The following is a 17,955-nucleotide window of genomic DNA, read 5'->3' as shown; positions in this document are numbered from 1 at the left end:
TGAGGGGGTATGGGGAGAAGGCAGGAACGGGGTACTGATTGAGAGTGATCAGCCATGATCGCATTGAATGGCGGTGCTGGCTCGAAGGGCTGAATGGCCTACTCCTGCACCTATTATCTATTGTTTATTGTCTATAAGACAAATCGAAACACCAAGTCAAAGATTCGGACAGATGAGAAACAACTTTGTCAGAACTAGTTTGAAGCACTATTTCAAAAGAGATGAGATAGATGCAGAGATACGAGAGGAGAATTCCAAACTGTGGGCCCAGACAGTGAAGTGGCACCAAGGACATGACAGAAGCTCTGATGATTATGCATGTGTCACGTTCTCAGAGTACACAGCTCCTGGAAGGATGCAATGTGGAATATTGGACGAAGGAGAAACATTATAAAACAGCAAAAGTAGCAATATGAATTTCAGGAGTGAATTTCATTTAGTATCACAAATTTCAGGGTGGCGATTTGATAATTATGTGAGAGCAAATTTCTATTTCCCAAATGGCCATAATGCAGGAGTTGCTGTAATGATGAGGAACAATGTGTGTAGGAAGGAACTGCAGATGCTGGTTTAAATCAAAGATAGACACAATATGCTGGAGCAACTAAGCGGGACAGGTAGCATCTCTGGAGAGAAGTAATGGGTAACGTTTCGGGTTGAGACCCTGCTTCAGACAGAAGAACTGGGTGACGTTTCCGGTTGAGACCATTCTTCAGACTGATGTCAGGGCAGTGGGTGGTACATAGATACGTTAGTGTATTTACAAGGATGTGTAAGGTGTGAAACAGGACAAAGAGAAGGAAGTTCAAGGAAAATGTAGAATAGATCATTGTTAGTTGGGAGAAAGTAACAAAGCAAAGAAATAAAATTTTGTGGGAGACAGTAAGACTGGTCGTAGAACTGGGAAGGGGAGGGGATGGAGAGAGAGAAAGCAAGGGTTACTTGAAGTCAGAGAAGTCAATGTTCATTCCGCTGGGGTGTAAGCTGCCCAAGCGGAATATGAGGTGCTGCTCCTCCAATTTATGCTGGGTCTCACTCTGACAATGGAGGAGGCCCAGAACAGAAAGGTCAGTGTGGGAATGGGAGGGGGAGTTAAAGTATTTTAAATAGGAACAATGGCCCAGTGACCATCAGGTAAATGGAAGGAGAAAAAGTGATTTGCACATTCTAAATCATGAACAGAGGATCTGTTAAGCAATTAAAAATACAGATATCAAATCAACTTAAAATTAACCCGATTCCAACATTATTTTTCAGCAATTAGAATTTAATATTAACACCAGGTCTATAATATCGTTATAAGACGACTGCAAATCGTGCAAGTTAGGGCAAAGCAGTTACTTTGTGCGTGTTGCCTAAAAAGCATTTGCATTCTTAGCTCCATTTTGTGCAGTCACTGGTCTGGGAACCCTGCTCGTTCCCACCATCAAAGCCCCAGCCAAGAATGCCGGGCAATCAGTCTTGCTGTAATTGACCAATGAAATCAACAAAATATTTTCGCGTGGCAAGTGATGATCTCGATTGCACTTTGAAAGATATCTGAGTATATTCAATCTTCATTTTCACAAGAGAATTGCTTTACACTTGTTGTGAAAGAGCAGAGTGCCACGAACCAGCCAGTTCTTTCCATTAGCAAATACAGGCACGAGGAGCCAGTTGGGAGCACTCTCGTCAGTCAGCGTCCTACATCTCAGCTCTGCTCATGTTTCTTGTACCAAAGAGGGACATCAGAACTTTTCCCACATAGAGTTAATGTTGTCATAGTTACCGTTCGCACTTGCAGTTGAAGTGTCAGATCGCAGCTGCTTAAATTTGCACTATAACCGCTTTCAAGAAAACTCTCACATGGGCTAAAATCACACGCACGTGAAATACAGAACTGCCTAATTGTGGGATTTTATAACACAAAGCCGTCTTTATGTTGTTTCACATATTTTTTGCTTTCCGTTCAAACCGTTTCTTCCTAAAATAAGAATATTTATTCACTTCCTTTTTAATGATACTTTGGATTTTGCTTCTACGTGGTTCCTGAAAGGGGACACCACCACCAAACCTCTTCCTCCTTCAGCTGATCACAAACAAGCAAGCACAAATAGAAGCAGCAGTAGGCCATTTGAACCATGTACCTGTACCACCATACAAAAATCCCAGCTGATTTGTTAACACAAGTGTCACTTTCTGCACATCTCCCTTAATTCCACAATGGAACAGAAATCTATTTCCATCCTAAATATGTGTAGGAAAATAACTGCAGATGCTGGTACAAATCGAAAGTATCATAAAAAGCTGGAGTAACTCAGTGGCTCAGGAGAGAAGGAATGGGTGACGTTTCGGGTCGAGACCCTTCTTCAGACTGATGTCAGAGGAGAGGGCGGGACAAAGAAAGGATGTAGTTGGAGACAGGAAGATAGTGGGAGAACTGGGAAAGGGAGGGGAAAGAGAAGGACAGAGGAGCTATCTAAAGCTAGAGAAGTCAATGTTCATACAGCTGCGGTGCAAGCTGCCCAAGCGAAATATGAGGTGCTGTTCCTCCAATTTGCAGTGGGCCTCACTATGGCACTGGAGGAGGCCCATGACAGGTCAGGCTGGGAGTGGGAGGGGGAGTTGAAGTGTTGAGCCACTGAGAGATCAGGTTGGTAAAGGCGGACTGAGTAAAGGTGTTGAGCGAAACGATCGCCGAGCCTGTGTTTGGTCTCGCTGATGTAGAGAAGTTGACATCTGGAACAGCGGATACAATAGATGAGGTTGGAGGAGGTGCAGGTGAACCTCTGCCTCACCTGGAAAGACTGTTTGGGTCCTTGGATGGAGTCAAGGGGGGAGGTAAAGGGACAGGTGTTGCATCTCCTGCGGTTGCAGGGGAAAGTACCTGGGATGGGGGTGGTTTGGGTGGGAAGGGACGAGTGGACCAGGGAGTCACCGAGGGAACGGTCTATGCGGAAAGCAGAAAGGGGAGGAGATGGGAAGATGTGGCCAGTGGTGGGGTCCCGTTGGAGGTGATGGAAATGTTGGCGGATAATTTGTTGTATACACTGGCTGATGGGTGGAAAGTGAGGACAAGGGGGATTATGTCCTTGTTACGAATGGAGGGACGGTGAGTAAGAGCGGAGCTACCGGATATAGAGGAGGCCCTAGTGAGAGCCTCATCTATAATGGAAGAGGGGAAGCCCAGTTTCCTAAAGAATGAGGACATCTCTGATGCCCTAATGTGAAACACCTCATCCTGGGCGCAGATGCGGCGTAGATGGAGGAATTGGGAGTAGGGGATAGATTTTTTGCAGGAGACAGGGTGGGAAGAAGTGTAGTCAAGATAGTTGTGGAAGTCAGTAGGTTAACTAGGAAAATTGACAGGGGAGAGTCAGTGGATGTGGTGTACCTCGACTTTCAGAAAGCCTTCGACAAGGTCCCACATAGGAGATTAGTGGGCAAAATTAGCGCACATGGTATTGGGGGTAGGGTACTGACATGGATAGAAAATTGGTTGACAGACAGAAAGCAAAGAGTGGGGATAAATGGATCCCTTTCGGAATGGCAGGCAGTGACCAGTGGGGTACCACAAGGTTCGGTGCTGGGACCCCAGCTATTTACGATATACATTAATGACTTAGATGAAGGGATTAAAAGTACCATTAGCAAATTTGCAGATGATACTAAGCTGGGGGGTAGTGTGAATTGTGAGGAAGATGCAAAAAGGCTGCAGGGTGACTTGGACAGGTTGTGTGAGTGGGCGGATACATGGCAGATGCAGTTTAATGTAGATAAGTGTGAGGTTATTCACTTTGGAAGTAGGAATAGAAAGGCAGATTATTATCTGAATGGTGTCAAGTTAGGAAGAGGGGATGTTCAACGAGATCTGGGTGTCCTAGTGCATCAGTCACTGAAAGGAAGCATGCAGGTACAGCAGGCAGTGAAGAAAGCCAATGGAATGTTGGCCTTCATAACAAGAGGAGTTGAGTATAGGAGCAAAGAGGTCCTTCTACAGTTGTACCGGGCCCTGGTGAGACCGCACCTGGAGTACTGTGTGCAGTTTTAGTCTCCAAATTTGAGGAAGGATATTCGTGCTATGGAGGGCGTGCAGCGTAAGTTCACTAGGTTAATTCCCGGAATGGCGGGACTGTCGTATGTTGAAAGGCTGGAGCAATTAGGCTTGTATACACTGGAATTTAGAAGGATGAGGGGGGATCTTATTGAAACATATAAGATAATTAGGGGATTGGACACATTAGAGGCAGGAAACATGTTCCCAATGTTGGGGGAGTCCAGAACAAGGGGCCACAGTTTAAGAATAAGGGGTAGGCCATTTAGAACGGAGACGAGGAAGAACTTTTTCAGTCAGAGAGTGGTGAAGGTGTGGAATTCTCTGCCTCAGAAGGCAGTGGAGGCCAGTTCGTTGGATGCTTTCAAGAGAGAGCTGGATAGAGCTCTTAAGAATAGCGGAGTGAGGGGGTATGGGGAGAAGGCAGGAACGGGGTACTGATTGAGAGTGATCAGCCATGATCGCATTGAATGGCGGTGCTGGCTCGAAGGGCTGAATGGTCTACTCCTGCACCTATTGTCTATTGTCTATTGTTAAATATAATATACTCAGCAATAGATCCTTCACATTTCTCTTGGGTTGAAAATTCCTAAGATTCATCACACTCTGGGAGAAATTGTTTCTCATCCCTGTACTGAATGGCCAACTCCTCATTCAGTCTATGACCCTGCATTCCAGACACCCCACCAAGTGGAAATCTACGCACCTGGTCACCAACAACTCATTGAACTTAATATTTTAACACTTTTCAGAAAAATACAGACCATTGCATTTCATTTCATTTCATTTCATTTTACCCTTTGACATTCTTATCAAAGCACCCGTGTTTATTGGTGTGATGCGATGAACCTCTGAGGATCTCCATGGCTCCAACATGTTCCAATCTACAATTTACACTCAATTTACAGATGTTTCCTATTTATTTGGGGAAATCTTCCATCTGCATGCTCATTCATCTTTTTATAAATTTGGGATCATCCCTCTCGGCCTCTGATCTCAAGCCCCACAAATCCCCGTCCCAATACACATGCCTGTACCAAACATTCCAGCATCTTGCACAATCCTCTCTTCACACTACCATTGCCAGCCACAACAGTTCAGAAACAGCACTCTCAAATTCCCTTCTAAAACAGTTCCATCCAACTCCTTATTTCCACCTTTCAAAATATTGCTCAGTATCCATTTGCTGCCTCTATGGTGGACTTTGAGCATTGTGTTCCAACTGATATTTATATCGTGCCCAACATGTTCAAATAGTTCCATGAGGTAACTGCCCTTGGTTTGACGTCAAGAGTTCAAAGAAATAATCTGATCATATGATCTTTCTGGAGTGGAACTCAAACCCAAAACCTGCTGCTATACTGACCTCACCACCACCACCCCACAATCGAGACTATTTCAACAGTTTGCTTTGTGTTATGTTAGCCAGGTTTCTGTTCTTCGATATAAAGCAAGAAAAATGCTGGAAATACTCAGCAAGTCAGGCAGTATCAGTGGAGAGAGAGAATGGATCGACTGGGCTTATTTTCTCTAGAATTTAGGAGGATGAGAGGGAATCTTTTCTAAACATATAAAATTCTGAAGGGATTGGACAGGTTAGATGCAGGGAAAAATGTTCCCAATGTTGGGGGAGTCCAGAACCAGGGGTCACAGTTTATGAATTAGGGTTAGGCCATTTAGGACCGAGATGAGGAAATACTTTTTCCTTCAGAGAGTTGTGAATCTGTGGAATTCTCTGCACAGAAGGCAGTGCAGGCCAATTCACTGGATGTATTCAAAAGAGTGTTAGATATAGCTCTGAGGGCTAACAGAATCAAGGGATATGGGGAGAAAGCAGGAACGGGGCACTGATTTTGGATGATCAGCCATGATCATATTGAATGGCGGTGCTGGCTCGAAGGGCAGAATGGCCTACTCCTGCACCTATTTTCTATGTTTCTAAACAAATATAACATTTCAGGTCAAAGATCGTTCATCACAACCGGGAAAGTGAGTTTATGAGCGTACTTAAATTGTAGAGCCGGAGGGAATCAGTAAAAAAGGCAATGCCAATGACAGTGAAGATTAGCTGACAATTTATTTGTGTACTGTTTAAGAGGCAGAGCTTAGCTGACAGCATTTATATTGTTCTCCCTGATCCTGATAAAGCACAGAAGCAAATGTGAGAACAGCATTCCTCCACATGGGCATGTTGCAGCCCGCAGCACTCGATACTGAATTTCAGATAATCAGCTTGTCTTCTTTGTGCCCGTGGTGGCTAGATTTGGTGGTACAGTCGCGCAGCTGGTTAAGCCCCAACCTACAGCAGCAGAAACCCGGGTTCCATCCTGACCACGGGCGCTGTCTGTGCGGAGTTTGTACGTTGTCCCTGTGACTATGTGGGTTTCCTCTGGGTGCTGCGGTTTCCTCCCAGATCCCAAAGACGTGTGGGTTTGTCGGTAAATTGGTCTTTGTAAATTGTCCCTGGTGTGTCGGGAGTGGATGAGAAAGTGGGGTGACATAGAATGAGCAAGAACGGGTCATCGATGGTCAGCGTGGATTGGGTGAGGCAAAGTGCCTGTTTCCATGCTGTATCTCCAAATTATTGATGCAAGATTATCTACCAGCAATATTACTGTTTTTCTCCCTCCACTGACCTGCTTGCAAGCATTCCCTTTTGTTTCAGAATTCCACTGCTCTGGGGAGAAGCAAGCACTACATGCTTCTCCTCAGGCCAACTTTCTCAGCTGCCCTTTTTTGTTTTGCCTTACACACTTCAGTTGTGATTAACTAGCATTCAGTCCCTGCTCATGTAATCAAAATAACTGTGTCAACTAGACAACTTTGGTTTCTTTCCTCCTTTTTCCATGCCACTCCCCTTTTTAAAAATTCCATCTTCTAACTTTTCCAACTCTGAATCAATAATTGCCTCAAAACTACTTTACCGACAGTCGTTCTTCTTTTCTGAAAAATATCAATTGATCAATCTGTACACACATTGGATAGGACAGGGTTTGGAGGGATATGAACCAAACGCAGGCAGGTGGGACTAGTGTGGCTGGAACATGTTGGCCAGTGTGGGCAACTTGGGCCATGGGGCCTGTTTCCACACTAAATCACTCTGTGACTCTATTGTCAGGTTAATGTGCCAAATTACAACGGTTCATAAACAGGGGTCCAAAAGTGGTTGTGGGTTAAAAGGACGGTTGGGAGTGGAAAAAACCACAAGGCACTTCCTAATGACTACATTACTTGAGACACAGGTGTTGCTACCACTTGGGAACAGGACTAACCTCTACTCCGGCATTTCCCATAACCAAACACTTTGCAGCCATCACCCACATCAAAACAGCAGCACAAATGCCAGAGACACTCGGTCAGCCAGCACCGATGGAAAAGATTAGAGTGGACCCTCCTTCAAAACCAGATCCACTTGGGTTAAAAGCAGATTTAATGGTTCCTGAGGGATCATGGCATATCAAGGAGTGTGCTTCCTTGAACAGAGGGGAAAAGTTTGTCAGGAATAATGACTTCTCCAAACTGTACCACTGAGATGAAAATGGGAGAGAACACTATTCGTCTTTTGTAGAAACAAGGAACTGCAGATGCTGGTTAATGCATAAAAGGACACAAAGTGCTGGAGTAACTCAACAGGTTAGGCAGCATTTCAGGAGAACATGGATAGGTGACGTTTCAGATCCAAACCCTTTGTCAGACCCGAAAAGTCACCTATTCCCCCCCCCATGTTCACCAGAGATGCTGCCTGACCTGCTGAGTTACACCAGGACACGTTATTTTGAGTTTCCGTCTCTTTGTCAAGATGAGAATAATCAAAAGGATAACTTATGTCCAGTAAGATCCGTTAATCTACTTTGATATCGTCAAAGGAAGCCTCACAGAAATTAGTGTTACAATTTGATGTACTGTACTGAAATTGATGGTAACTTGTCTCCCACAAGAAAAAAAAAGAATAACATGCTTTTCTGGTCTCTACCATGAGTTTTTGGTGCAGCTATGTTAGAATACTAGCTTAGTTTCGTTTTGAGATACAGCGTGGAAACAGGTCCTTCGGCCCACCAAGTCCGCACTGACCAGCGATCCCCGCACATTACCATTATCCTACACACGCTAGGGACAATTTACACTTGTACCAAGCCAATTAACCTACAAACCTATACGTCTTTAGAGTGTGGGAGGACACCGAAAATCTCGGAGAAAACCCACGTGGTCACGGGGAGAATATACAAACACCGTACAGACAGCACCTATAGTCGGGATTGAAACCGGGTCTCTGGCGCTGCAAGCGCTGTGAGGCAGCAACTCTACCGCTGCGCTACCGAGCCGACCTGCTGCACCCCCGTACTATTTAAGATTGTAACAGTGAGATTGATTCTCGGTGCACTTACTCTGGTCTGCATAATTTTTTGCCTTGAGTTCAAGTTGCCGTGTCTGTGACTCCAACACCTCGACGCGAATCTGGAGGTCCTTCTTCTCCTGTTCTTGAGAGTCTTCAAACTCTATGAATTTCTAGACCATAAGAGAAAAGACACGTTGTAAGGATTTTGATTGTCGTTAGAACAACTTCAATTACATCAGATAAATATGGGGATTTTTAAAAAGCTGAAACAAACTTAAAACGTCACAATAATTCACACGGGTATTGTGTTAAAAATATATATGCGTGATCCTGAAGACAAAAAAAGTCAGTATCACTGGCCAGTTGTCATTAAGAAAGTCACATTCACAGCTGCTCAACTGTTTAATAACTGGAAATATCACATCATACAATAATTTTAACCTAGGCAATCATCAGTAGGCGGGCAATCCTCAGAAAAGACTGATTTCTCAGACTTAATTTGTATTCAACTATTTGAAAGTTTCTGGAAAAATTTATTTACTTTCACTTGAAACTAGAAGATTCTCCAAGAAAGGGTAACAGGTGAAGGGTGGGGAAATGGCAATAAGGTGTGGTTACAGGTGGTTAATTTGGAGATAGATTGCATTTCTTGGTTCTTGGTCCTCCAAAATATTCCAAATAGAATTTAAACTGGAGGTTTAGCCAACAAAAGCAGGTGCTGCCAACATGATGCTAACTTGAACAATATAGTGGTCCATGTTGAGACCAACATAGCAAATAGGCAAGGAGTTACAAGGAATTGCACATTCTGGAATATTGAGTACAACAGAGTGCTGGAGTAACTCAGCGTGTCAGGCAGCATCTGTGGAGAACATAGATAGGTGACGTTTCACAGAGTGCCAGAGTAACTCAGCGGGTCAGGCAGCATCTCTGGAGATCATGGATAGGTGACATTTTGGGTTGCGGCCCTTATCTTGTTTGGTGAGTCATAACAAAAACAGAAGCAGGAGCAGGGTATTCTGCCCTTCCTGTCTTCTCCACCATTCATCACAATTATTGCTCATCGTCCCCTTCAGAACCCCATTCCCAACATCTCCAATATCCTTCAGTATTAAAAAATGCATTTGCCTCCTTCTTGAATATATGTAATGACTTGGTCTCCATTACCTTTTGTTATAGAGAATGGCACTGGTTTACCATTTTGAGTGAAGAAATTCCCCCTTATCTCTATTCCAATGACATACCCACTTGCTGTAGCGAGTCTGCCCTGTTGAATTTAATAGATTTCTGTTCAATCCCCGCTCATGGATATTGGTCAAACCAACTCAACCACTCCTCATTAATTAGTTCTGCCATTCCAGGGGCAGTCTGGTAACCTTGAGTTGCACTCCCTCAATGCTAAAAACATCCTTCCTCAATGTGACGACCAAAATAACACACAAAGTTGCAGATGTGACCTCCCCATGGCCTTGTACAGCTGCAGCAAGATGGCCTTGCTACTGTACTCAAATCCTCTTACAATCCCAGGCATGATACAAGGATGGATGTTGTTTTTGGAGGGAGTGATAATTAATCAGACAATTTACACGAACACGTAGTAGGAGAGCAGTTATTGAAAGTTATGTAACAGGGTGTTTTCATTAGGTTAAAGATGATAATTAATATTACCAAGACAAACTTGAACAGCTGATTTGAACTCTAGGAGGGGACATGGCCTAAAATTTAGAATCAAGCATTTCACGAGTGAAATCAGAAAACAGCTCTGCATGCCAAGGGTGGATGATATTTGAAACTCTTACACAAATGGCAATTGATGCTGAGCCAATTGTTCATTTTCGATCAATGATTACTAGACTTTTGATAACACAAGAAATTATGGAGGATGGATAAAAGCAAGTGTGCAAGTTAGGTCACAGATAGCTGTAAACTCATCAATTAGTGAAACATGCTCGAAGACTGGATAAATCTAATAGTCCTAAATGTGTCCACTTCTGCAACAGCTGAGTAAATTATTCAGAGATAGGATTCAAGAACTGAATGCATTGTTTCTTCCCACCAGCGTGAACAATATTGGCTCGATCTATCAACTGTTTCACCAGCAAAGACCCAAGAAGCACTTTTCAGGAACCACAGAAAGCTGTAATGCTCCTTCACGGAAAAAACATTTGCTTCATTGTGCTCCTCAGGGAACAATGCATTCAAAATTAAGAGACGAGACCAATCCGAGCTACATTATTAATTGATTGATTGACTACAGGGGCCTATAGTACAGCAAACAAATGACATGCAAGCCATTTCAATTATCTTCCATTTTAAAGACAATAAAATGGCACAAATTTCTATTTACATAGAAAAGTACAGCATAAGAACAGGCCCTTCAGCCCACAACGTTCGTGCTGAACATAATATCAAGACCATCACTCATCTTCCTGCACATAACCCATACCTCTCCAAGGTCTTTGGCTAGGCAGCTTTGCCGAGGCAGCGTGAAGTATAGATGGAGTCAATGGTGGAGCGTCTAGTCTGTATAAACAGCTTCTGGGCAGAAACAGCTGCAAGAATACATCAACACAGAGCGCTACGCACAGGAACGGGCCCCTCGGCCCACAATGCCTTCACTGGACATTATGCCTCACTGAATTGATCTCATCTGCCTGCACTTGATCCATTTCCCTCCATTCCCTGCACTCCCACGTGCCTATCTAAAAGCCTCTTAGACGCCACTATTGTATCGGCTCCACCACCACCCTGAGCATGGGTTGCAGGCACCCATCACCCTGTGTAAAAACAAAACTTTCCCTGCACATCTGCATTAAACTTCCCCCCTTTCACATTATAGCTATGCCCGCTGGTATTGGGCATTTTAACCCTGACTGCTAACCTTTCTATGCCCCTCATAATTTTATATACTTCTATCAAGTCTCTCCTCAACCTCTAACATTCCAGAGAAAACAATCCAAGTCTGTCCACCCTCTCCCTGTAGCTGAAACCCTCTAATCCAGGCAGCGTTCTGGTAAACCTCCTCTCCACCGTCTCCACCCTCTCCCTGCAGCTGAAACCCTCTAATCCAGGCAGCATTCTGGTAAATCTCCTCGCCACCATCTCCAAACCTTCTACATCTTTCCTGTACAAGGGCAACTGGAACTGCAGTCTTGATTGCGAACATTTGTTCCACAGAATTACAATGATAATTTGACAGTTAGAATTGAACAGAAGCAAATGATGGCGTGAGGAAACCACTGACACTCACAGTAATTACGCTTTTTGGGGATTTTTAGGAAAGTTGTTAGGTACAGCACAGAAACAGGCCATTCAAACCTACCATATCCATGCCAGCCATTGCCCTCCTGTACAATCCAATTTGCTTACATTTGGTCCCCATCTTTCTGTACTAAATAGCCAAAGTCAGCATGGCTTTGTGAAGGGGAGGTGTTGCTTGACAAATTTGCTGGAATTCTTTGAAGATGTAAATAGCAGGACAAAGGAGTGTCAGCAGATGTTCAATACCTAGATTTTCAGAAAGCCTTTGATAAGGTGTCACATGGGAGGCTGCTAAGGAAGATGAGCGCCCATGGTATCAAAGGGCAGTTACTAGCGTGGATATCAGGTTGGCTGGATGGCAGAAGGCAAAGGGTGGCAATAAAAGGGGCTTTTTCTTGTTGGCTGCCAGTGACTAGCGGAGTTCCGCAGGGGCTGGTGCTGGGGCCGCTGCTCTTCACATTGTATATAAATGATTTGGACGAGGGGATTGAAGGCCCCGTGGCCAAGTTTGCTGATGATACGAAAATAGGTGGAGGGGCAGGTGGTGTAGAGAAAGCAGGGACTTTGCAGAAGGACTTGGACAGGTTGGGAGAGTGGGCAGAGAAGTGGCAGATGGAATAGAGTGTAGCAAAGTGTGGAGTCATGCATTTTGGTAGTACGAATAAAGGTGTAGATTATTTCCTAAAAGGGGAGAGAATCCAGAAATTGGTGCAGGATTCCCAAAAAGTTAATCTGCAAGTTGAATCAGTAATAAAGAAAGCAAACTCAATGCTAGCTGGCGTTTAGAAGAATGAGGGGGGAGCCTCATTGGAACATACAGAATAGTGAAAGGCCTGGATAGAGTGGATATGGAGAGGATGTTTCCACTTGCGGGAGAGTTTAAGACTCGAGGTATCTCAGAATTAAAGGACATTCTTTTAGGAAGGAGATGAGGAGGAATTTCTTTAGTCAGATGGTGGTGAAACTGTGGAATTTTCTGCCGCAGAAGGCTGTGGAGGTAATGTCAGTGTATATATTTAAGGCATAGATAAATAGATTATTCATTAGTACGAGTGTCAGAGGTTATGGGGAGAAGGCAGGAGAATGGGGTTAGGATAGATCAGCCATGATTGAATGGTGGAGTAGACTTGATGGGCCGAATGGCCTAATTCTAGTCCTATCATTTATGATACCTTGCTTGTTTATGTGCCTGTCCAAATGTCTCGTAAATGTAGTGATTATATCAGACTCCCCCACCTCCTTTGGCAGGATATCAAACAAAGATGCCAGCACCAACTCTGCAGTAAACCACTGGTCACAGACTTCCAATCTCCAAGCCAATTAGCCAGCTCACCTTGGGTCCATTGTGTCACTGTCGATAAAAGAGGTTTGATAGGGAGGCCAAAGATCTTTTGTTGCTACCTGTTCACTGGAATTCAGCGAGTTCATGCTTAAACGATGTGATAGCACCAGTACAGAGCAGTGCCTGAGAGCATACAAATTGGTAAATCTGCTGCAGATCAATGCTGAATGAAGGCTTGGAAACTAAATTAAAAACTAAAAAGAAAATCACCAAGAATGCCAGCATCAGCGTTTTCACTTACATCATGGCTCCACCAATCATCGTCAATCATAAATGAACTTATAAATTGTTGTACTTTCATATCCTCCCATTGTTTCACCCTCCTTTAATGCATGCTTTTGCCTTCAAGTTATTTCATGCACTTCAATCTCTGACTGCTTTCTTCTTGCCTCTCTTCATGCAGTCCCTTATGCAACTGCTTTCTAGAACTCATTTTCACAGCATTACTGCATGGTTACCTCCCTCTGGTCTTCCACGCCTCAAGACCAATCCTCTTCTTCCTATGTGTAAGAAGGAACTGCAGATGCTAGTTTAAACCGAAGACAGACACAAAAAGCTGGAGTAACTCAGCGGGATAGGCAGCATCTCTGGAGAACGAATGGGTGATGTTTTGGGTCAAGACCCTTCTTCAGACTCTTCTTCCTATCCCTTCTTGCTCGGGATCTACAACCCATTGTAGAACTATATCATCTATTATTACATGAAATGCAAGGAGTTATTTAAAAGATGAGGCATGAGATTAGGAAATGTAATGTGGTACTAGAAAACATCAGTTTTGCAATACTCTCTAGCCTCCCCCCCCCCCCCCATTACCATGGTTGGCCATAAGCAAAGGAGTCCACATAACTTAGATAGCGTAGATAACAAAATAAAGTGCCATGTAAATGTCAAGACAGTATTTGTGGAAGTCATTGTGTGAGTCTCATGTTACAATGAAAAAGAATGTTACAAATAAACATTCAAGCTTAAAATAGCAAACATTTTTTTCCATTAGAACATACAGCAAAGGGGAAGTTTTTAGAAATACGAAAAACAGAACAAAGAGAGTACAGTGCCCTCCATAATGTTTGGGACAAAGACCCATTATTTATTTGCTTCTGTTCTCCACAATTTGAGATATGTAATAGAAAAAAATTACACGTGGTTAAAGTGCACTTTGTCAGATTTTAATAAAGGCTATTTTTATACATTTTGTTTTCACCATGTAGAAATTACAGCAGTGTTTATACATAGTCCCCCCCATTTCAGGGCACCATAATGTTTGGGACACAGCAATGTCATGTAAATGAAAGTAGTCATGTTTAGTATTTTGTTCCATATCCTTTGCATGCAATGACCGCTTGAAGTCTGCGATTCATGGACATCACCAGTTGCTGGGTGTCTTCTCTGGTGATGCTCTGCCAGGCCTGTATTGCAGCCATCTTTAGCTTAATACTTGTTTTGGGGGCTAGTCCCCTTCAGTTTTCTCTTCAACATATAAAAGGCCTGCTCAATTGGGTTCAGATCAGGTGATTGACTTGGGCACTCATGAATTGACCATTTTTTAACTTTGAAAAACCCCTTTGTTGCTTTAGCAGTATGTTTGGGATCATGGTCTTGCTGTAGAATGAACCGCCAGCCAATGTGTTTTGAGGCATTTGTTTGAACTTGATCAGATACGATGTGTCTATACACTTCAGAATTCATTGTGCTACTACCATCAGCAGTTGTATTATAATAATAATAATAATAATGTATTTTATTTATATAGCGCTTTTCATATACTCAAAGACGCTTTACAGAGATTTAGAGAACATAGGGAAATTAATAAATAGATAAATAAGTAAATAAATAAACGAACAGAGAAAGGAGAAAGGAGACAGAAGATGAGGTGACCTTCAGTGGTTGAAGGCAGTACTGAACAGTATCACATTATCAATGAAGATATGTGAGCCAGTGCCTTCAGCAGCCAGACATGCCCAAGCCATAACACCCCCACTACCGTGTTTCACAGATGAGGTGGTATGCTTTGGATCTTGGGCAGCTCCTTCTCTACTCCATACTTTGTTCTTGCCATCACTTTGATATAATATGTTAATCTTCGTCTCATCTGTCCACAAGACCTTTTTCCAGAACTGTGGTTGCTCTTTTAAGTACTTCTTGGCAAACTGTAACCCGGCCATTCTATTTTTGCAGCTAACCAGTGGTTTGCATCTTGCAGTGTAGCCTCTATATTTCTGTTCACGAAGCCTTCCCTGGACAGTGGTCATTGACAAATCCACACCCGACTCCTGAAGAGTGTTTCTGATCTGTCGGACAAGTGTTTGGGGTTTTTTTCTTTATTACAGAGAGAATTCTTCTGTCATCAGCTGTGGAGGTCTTCCTTGGCCTGCCAGTCCCTTGGCGATTAGTAAGCTCACCAGTGCTCTCTTTCTTCTTTATGATGTTCCAAATAGTTGATTTTGGTAAGCCTAAGGTTTGGCTGGTGTCTTTAACAGTTTTATTCTTGTTTCTCAGTCTCATAATGGCTTCTTTGACTTTCATTGGCACACTTCAGTCCTCATGTTGATAAACAGCAATAAAAGTTTCCAAAGGTGATGGAAAGACTGGAGGAAAGACTGGGTGCTGAGAGCTCTCTTATACCTGCATTAAGGAGGCAATTAAACACACCTGAGCAATTGCAAACAACTGTGAAGCCATGTGTCCCAAACATTATGGTGCCCTGAAATGGGGGGGTGGGACTATGTATAAACACAGCTATAAATTCTACATGGTGAAACCAAAATGTATAAAAATGGCCTTTATTAAAATCTGACATTATGCACTTTAACCACGTGATTTTTTCTATTACAAATCTCAAATTGTGGAGCGCAGAGGCAAATAAATAAATGATGGGTCTTTGTCCCAAATATTATGGAGGGCATTGTATGTAATCTGTGCAAATCTTCAGTGCCCATAAACCTTGATCACAAGATGCACTCATTTTTCTTACAATCGGGACAAAGTAAAATACATCTAAATAAAGTCTCCAGTCAAAAGTCCTATGATCATTCTGCAAGTTTTACTTCTAGCAATTTGGAACTTATTTATGATCTTTTTAGATAACAAAACCACCTCAGATTGCAAATAGGCATGTGATGTAGTGGGTGGTAGTTACTCATACAGCATAACTTCACTGATCCCTTGAACCATGTTGGGGCAGCTGACTTTATCAATATTTCAACATGTTGCAACATGACCGAACAACAAATTATACAAAAATGAATACACTTCACCTCTCTGCACGAAGCAACATTCCTATAAAACAGAGATTCATTTCTGATAGATGCAAATAGCTGATTATCAAATCACTTGTAAATAAAATACATTCTCCTATTGTGATTAATCAAGTAACACATTTGGGTTAACTGGATACAAGCTTATTAAAGTATGGTTTACTGAGCCAATCTAGTGACAAAGTGAAAGGAAATTATTTAATTCCAATCATCCATGGCCTTATATGCTTCATATGGAACAGTTGGCAGTTGCTAATTTCTCAACCAGGGTTTGGATCAAAGCAGAGAATTTATACTTGAATTAATTGACTTTTCTTTTTCTTTTTAATTTTGCTACTTTACTGAATTCATGACTGTTGATTTTAAGAGGCGCCATGAGCAGAACGTTATATCAAAACAGCACCTCATATGAATTGAAAATCAAAACACTAAAGCTCTAATCAACAATCCTCTACTTTAAACACAATCTCTATTTCTCTTTCCAGTTACTGGCTTTCCTGCTGTGTGTTACCAACAGTTTACAATTTTACTTAAAGTCTCCCCCCCACCCACCCCCAAGTAATGTTGCTTTTGTCTAGTTTACTAATTAGCGTGAAAATTAATGAGGTTTATTTACAGACCTCAAGTTGAAGCATATAGCAGCAAAGACTACCTCACTTCTGCCTTTTATCTGGTACATTCTGATTTAATTCAATAATATGTTCATAACATCTGGAGAATCAACTGCAGCACACTGCTACCTTGCCCTTTTACCTAGTGCTACTTTCTGTGTCACTGTTTCACACACCCAGCTCACATCTAGATTTACTTCCTCAACAAATTTCACTCAAAGATGTAGAAATTAATTTTACAACTGCATTTGCTATACAGTTCTGTTTCTATACTTGAAATGCTGAGGAAAAAGGTAGAATTGGAAAACATATCCTGAATGAAAGTAGACACAAGATGCTGGAGTAACTCAGCGGGACAGGCAGGATCTCTGGAGAGAAGGAATGGGCGACGTTTCAGGTTTAGACCCTTCTTCAGACTGAATGGAGGTGCTACCTGCAAACAGGTGATTCAATGACATTAAGCTGCATGTTACTTCAAGTGACTTTCAATATTAATCCTTTGGAGACTTGGGTTTCATGTTAAACTAACACAATTTTAATTCACTGCTTTAAGATTCATAGAATGCAAGGTCCAATCCAATTTCAGGAAATGATTGAATATACGGAATGTTAGACACTACAGTAAAAGCTTTTTATCTGTCATTTTACATCCAGTATGCACTGATAGCCAACATTTCAACAGGAGCAGCTTAAATGGCAATGGCACAGCACCAAGCAAGTGGTTGGGGCAACTCTTATCTAAATACGCATAAACCGGCAGATGCTGGGTAACAAAGTTTACTGCACTTATCCACTGACAAAATTAAAAATTGCTGCTGCTGGGCATGCAACGTGAAGAGAGAATGCAGTAAATACTCAGCAAACAGATGCATCTGTGGAAACAGAAACAGAGGCAATGATCTTCTGTATCTGAGATTTCTTGATAATCATATCTTACACATACAAATCAAGAGTTGGAGAGCATTAAACACCCTATGGAAATTACTTGGAAGGGAAAGTGTAGAACTGATGACCCAGCTGAATGCAAGCAGTTTATCAATAGCTGGATTAACAGCTTCATTTTGGTTGTAATTTGACCAGTGACTGCCTTAACATTTTCTTCCATTCAATATTTCAAC

General features: G+C 42.5%; 1 protein-coding gene across 6 annotated transcripts in view; it reads right to left on the bottom strand.

The window, feature by feature from the left end:
• Positions 1–17,955, bottom strand: part of LOC144594668 (C-Jun-amino-terminal kinase-interacting protein 4-like) — a 130,363-nt gene that overhangs the window by 102,273 nt on the left and 10,135 nt on the right. For all 6 annotated transcript variants that reach the window (XM_078401496.1, XM_078401499.1, XM_078401498.1 and 3 more), the window contains exon 2: positions 8,419–8,539. In XM_078401496.1, the coding sequence (XP_078257622.1) occupies positions 8,419–8,539 (121 nt within the window). The remainder of the gene's footprint in view (positions 1–8,418; positions 8,540–17,955) is intronic.

This window comes from Rhinoraja longicauda, chromosome 6 (genome assembly GCF_053455715.1).
Source record: "Rhinoraja longicauda isolate Sanriku21f chromosome 6, sRhiLon1.1, whole genome shotgun sequence".
NCBI classification, from domain to species: Eukaryota; Metazoa; Chordata; class Chondrichthyes; order Rajiformes; family Arhynchobatidae; genus Rhinoraja; species Rhinoraja longicauda.
The sequence above is the reverse complement of the archived record's forward strand: the minus strand, read 5'-3'. Positions and strand labels throughout refer to the sequence as shown.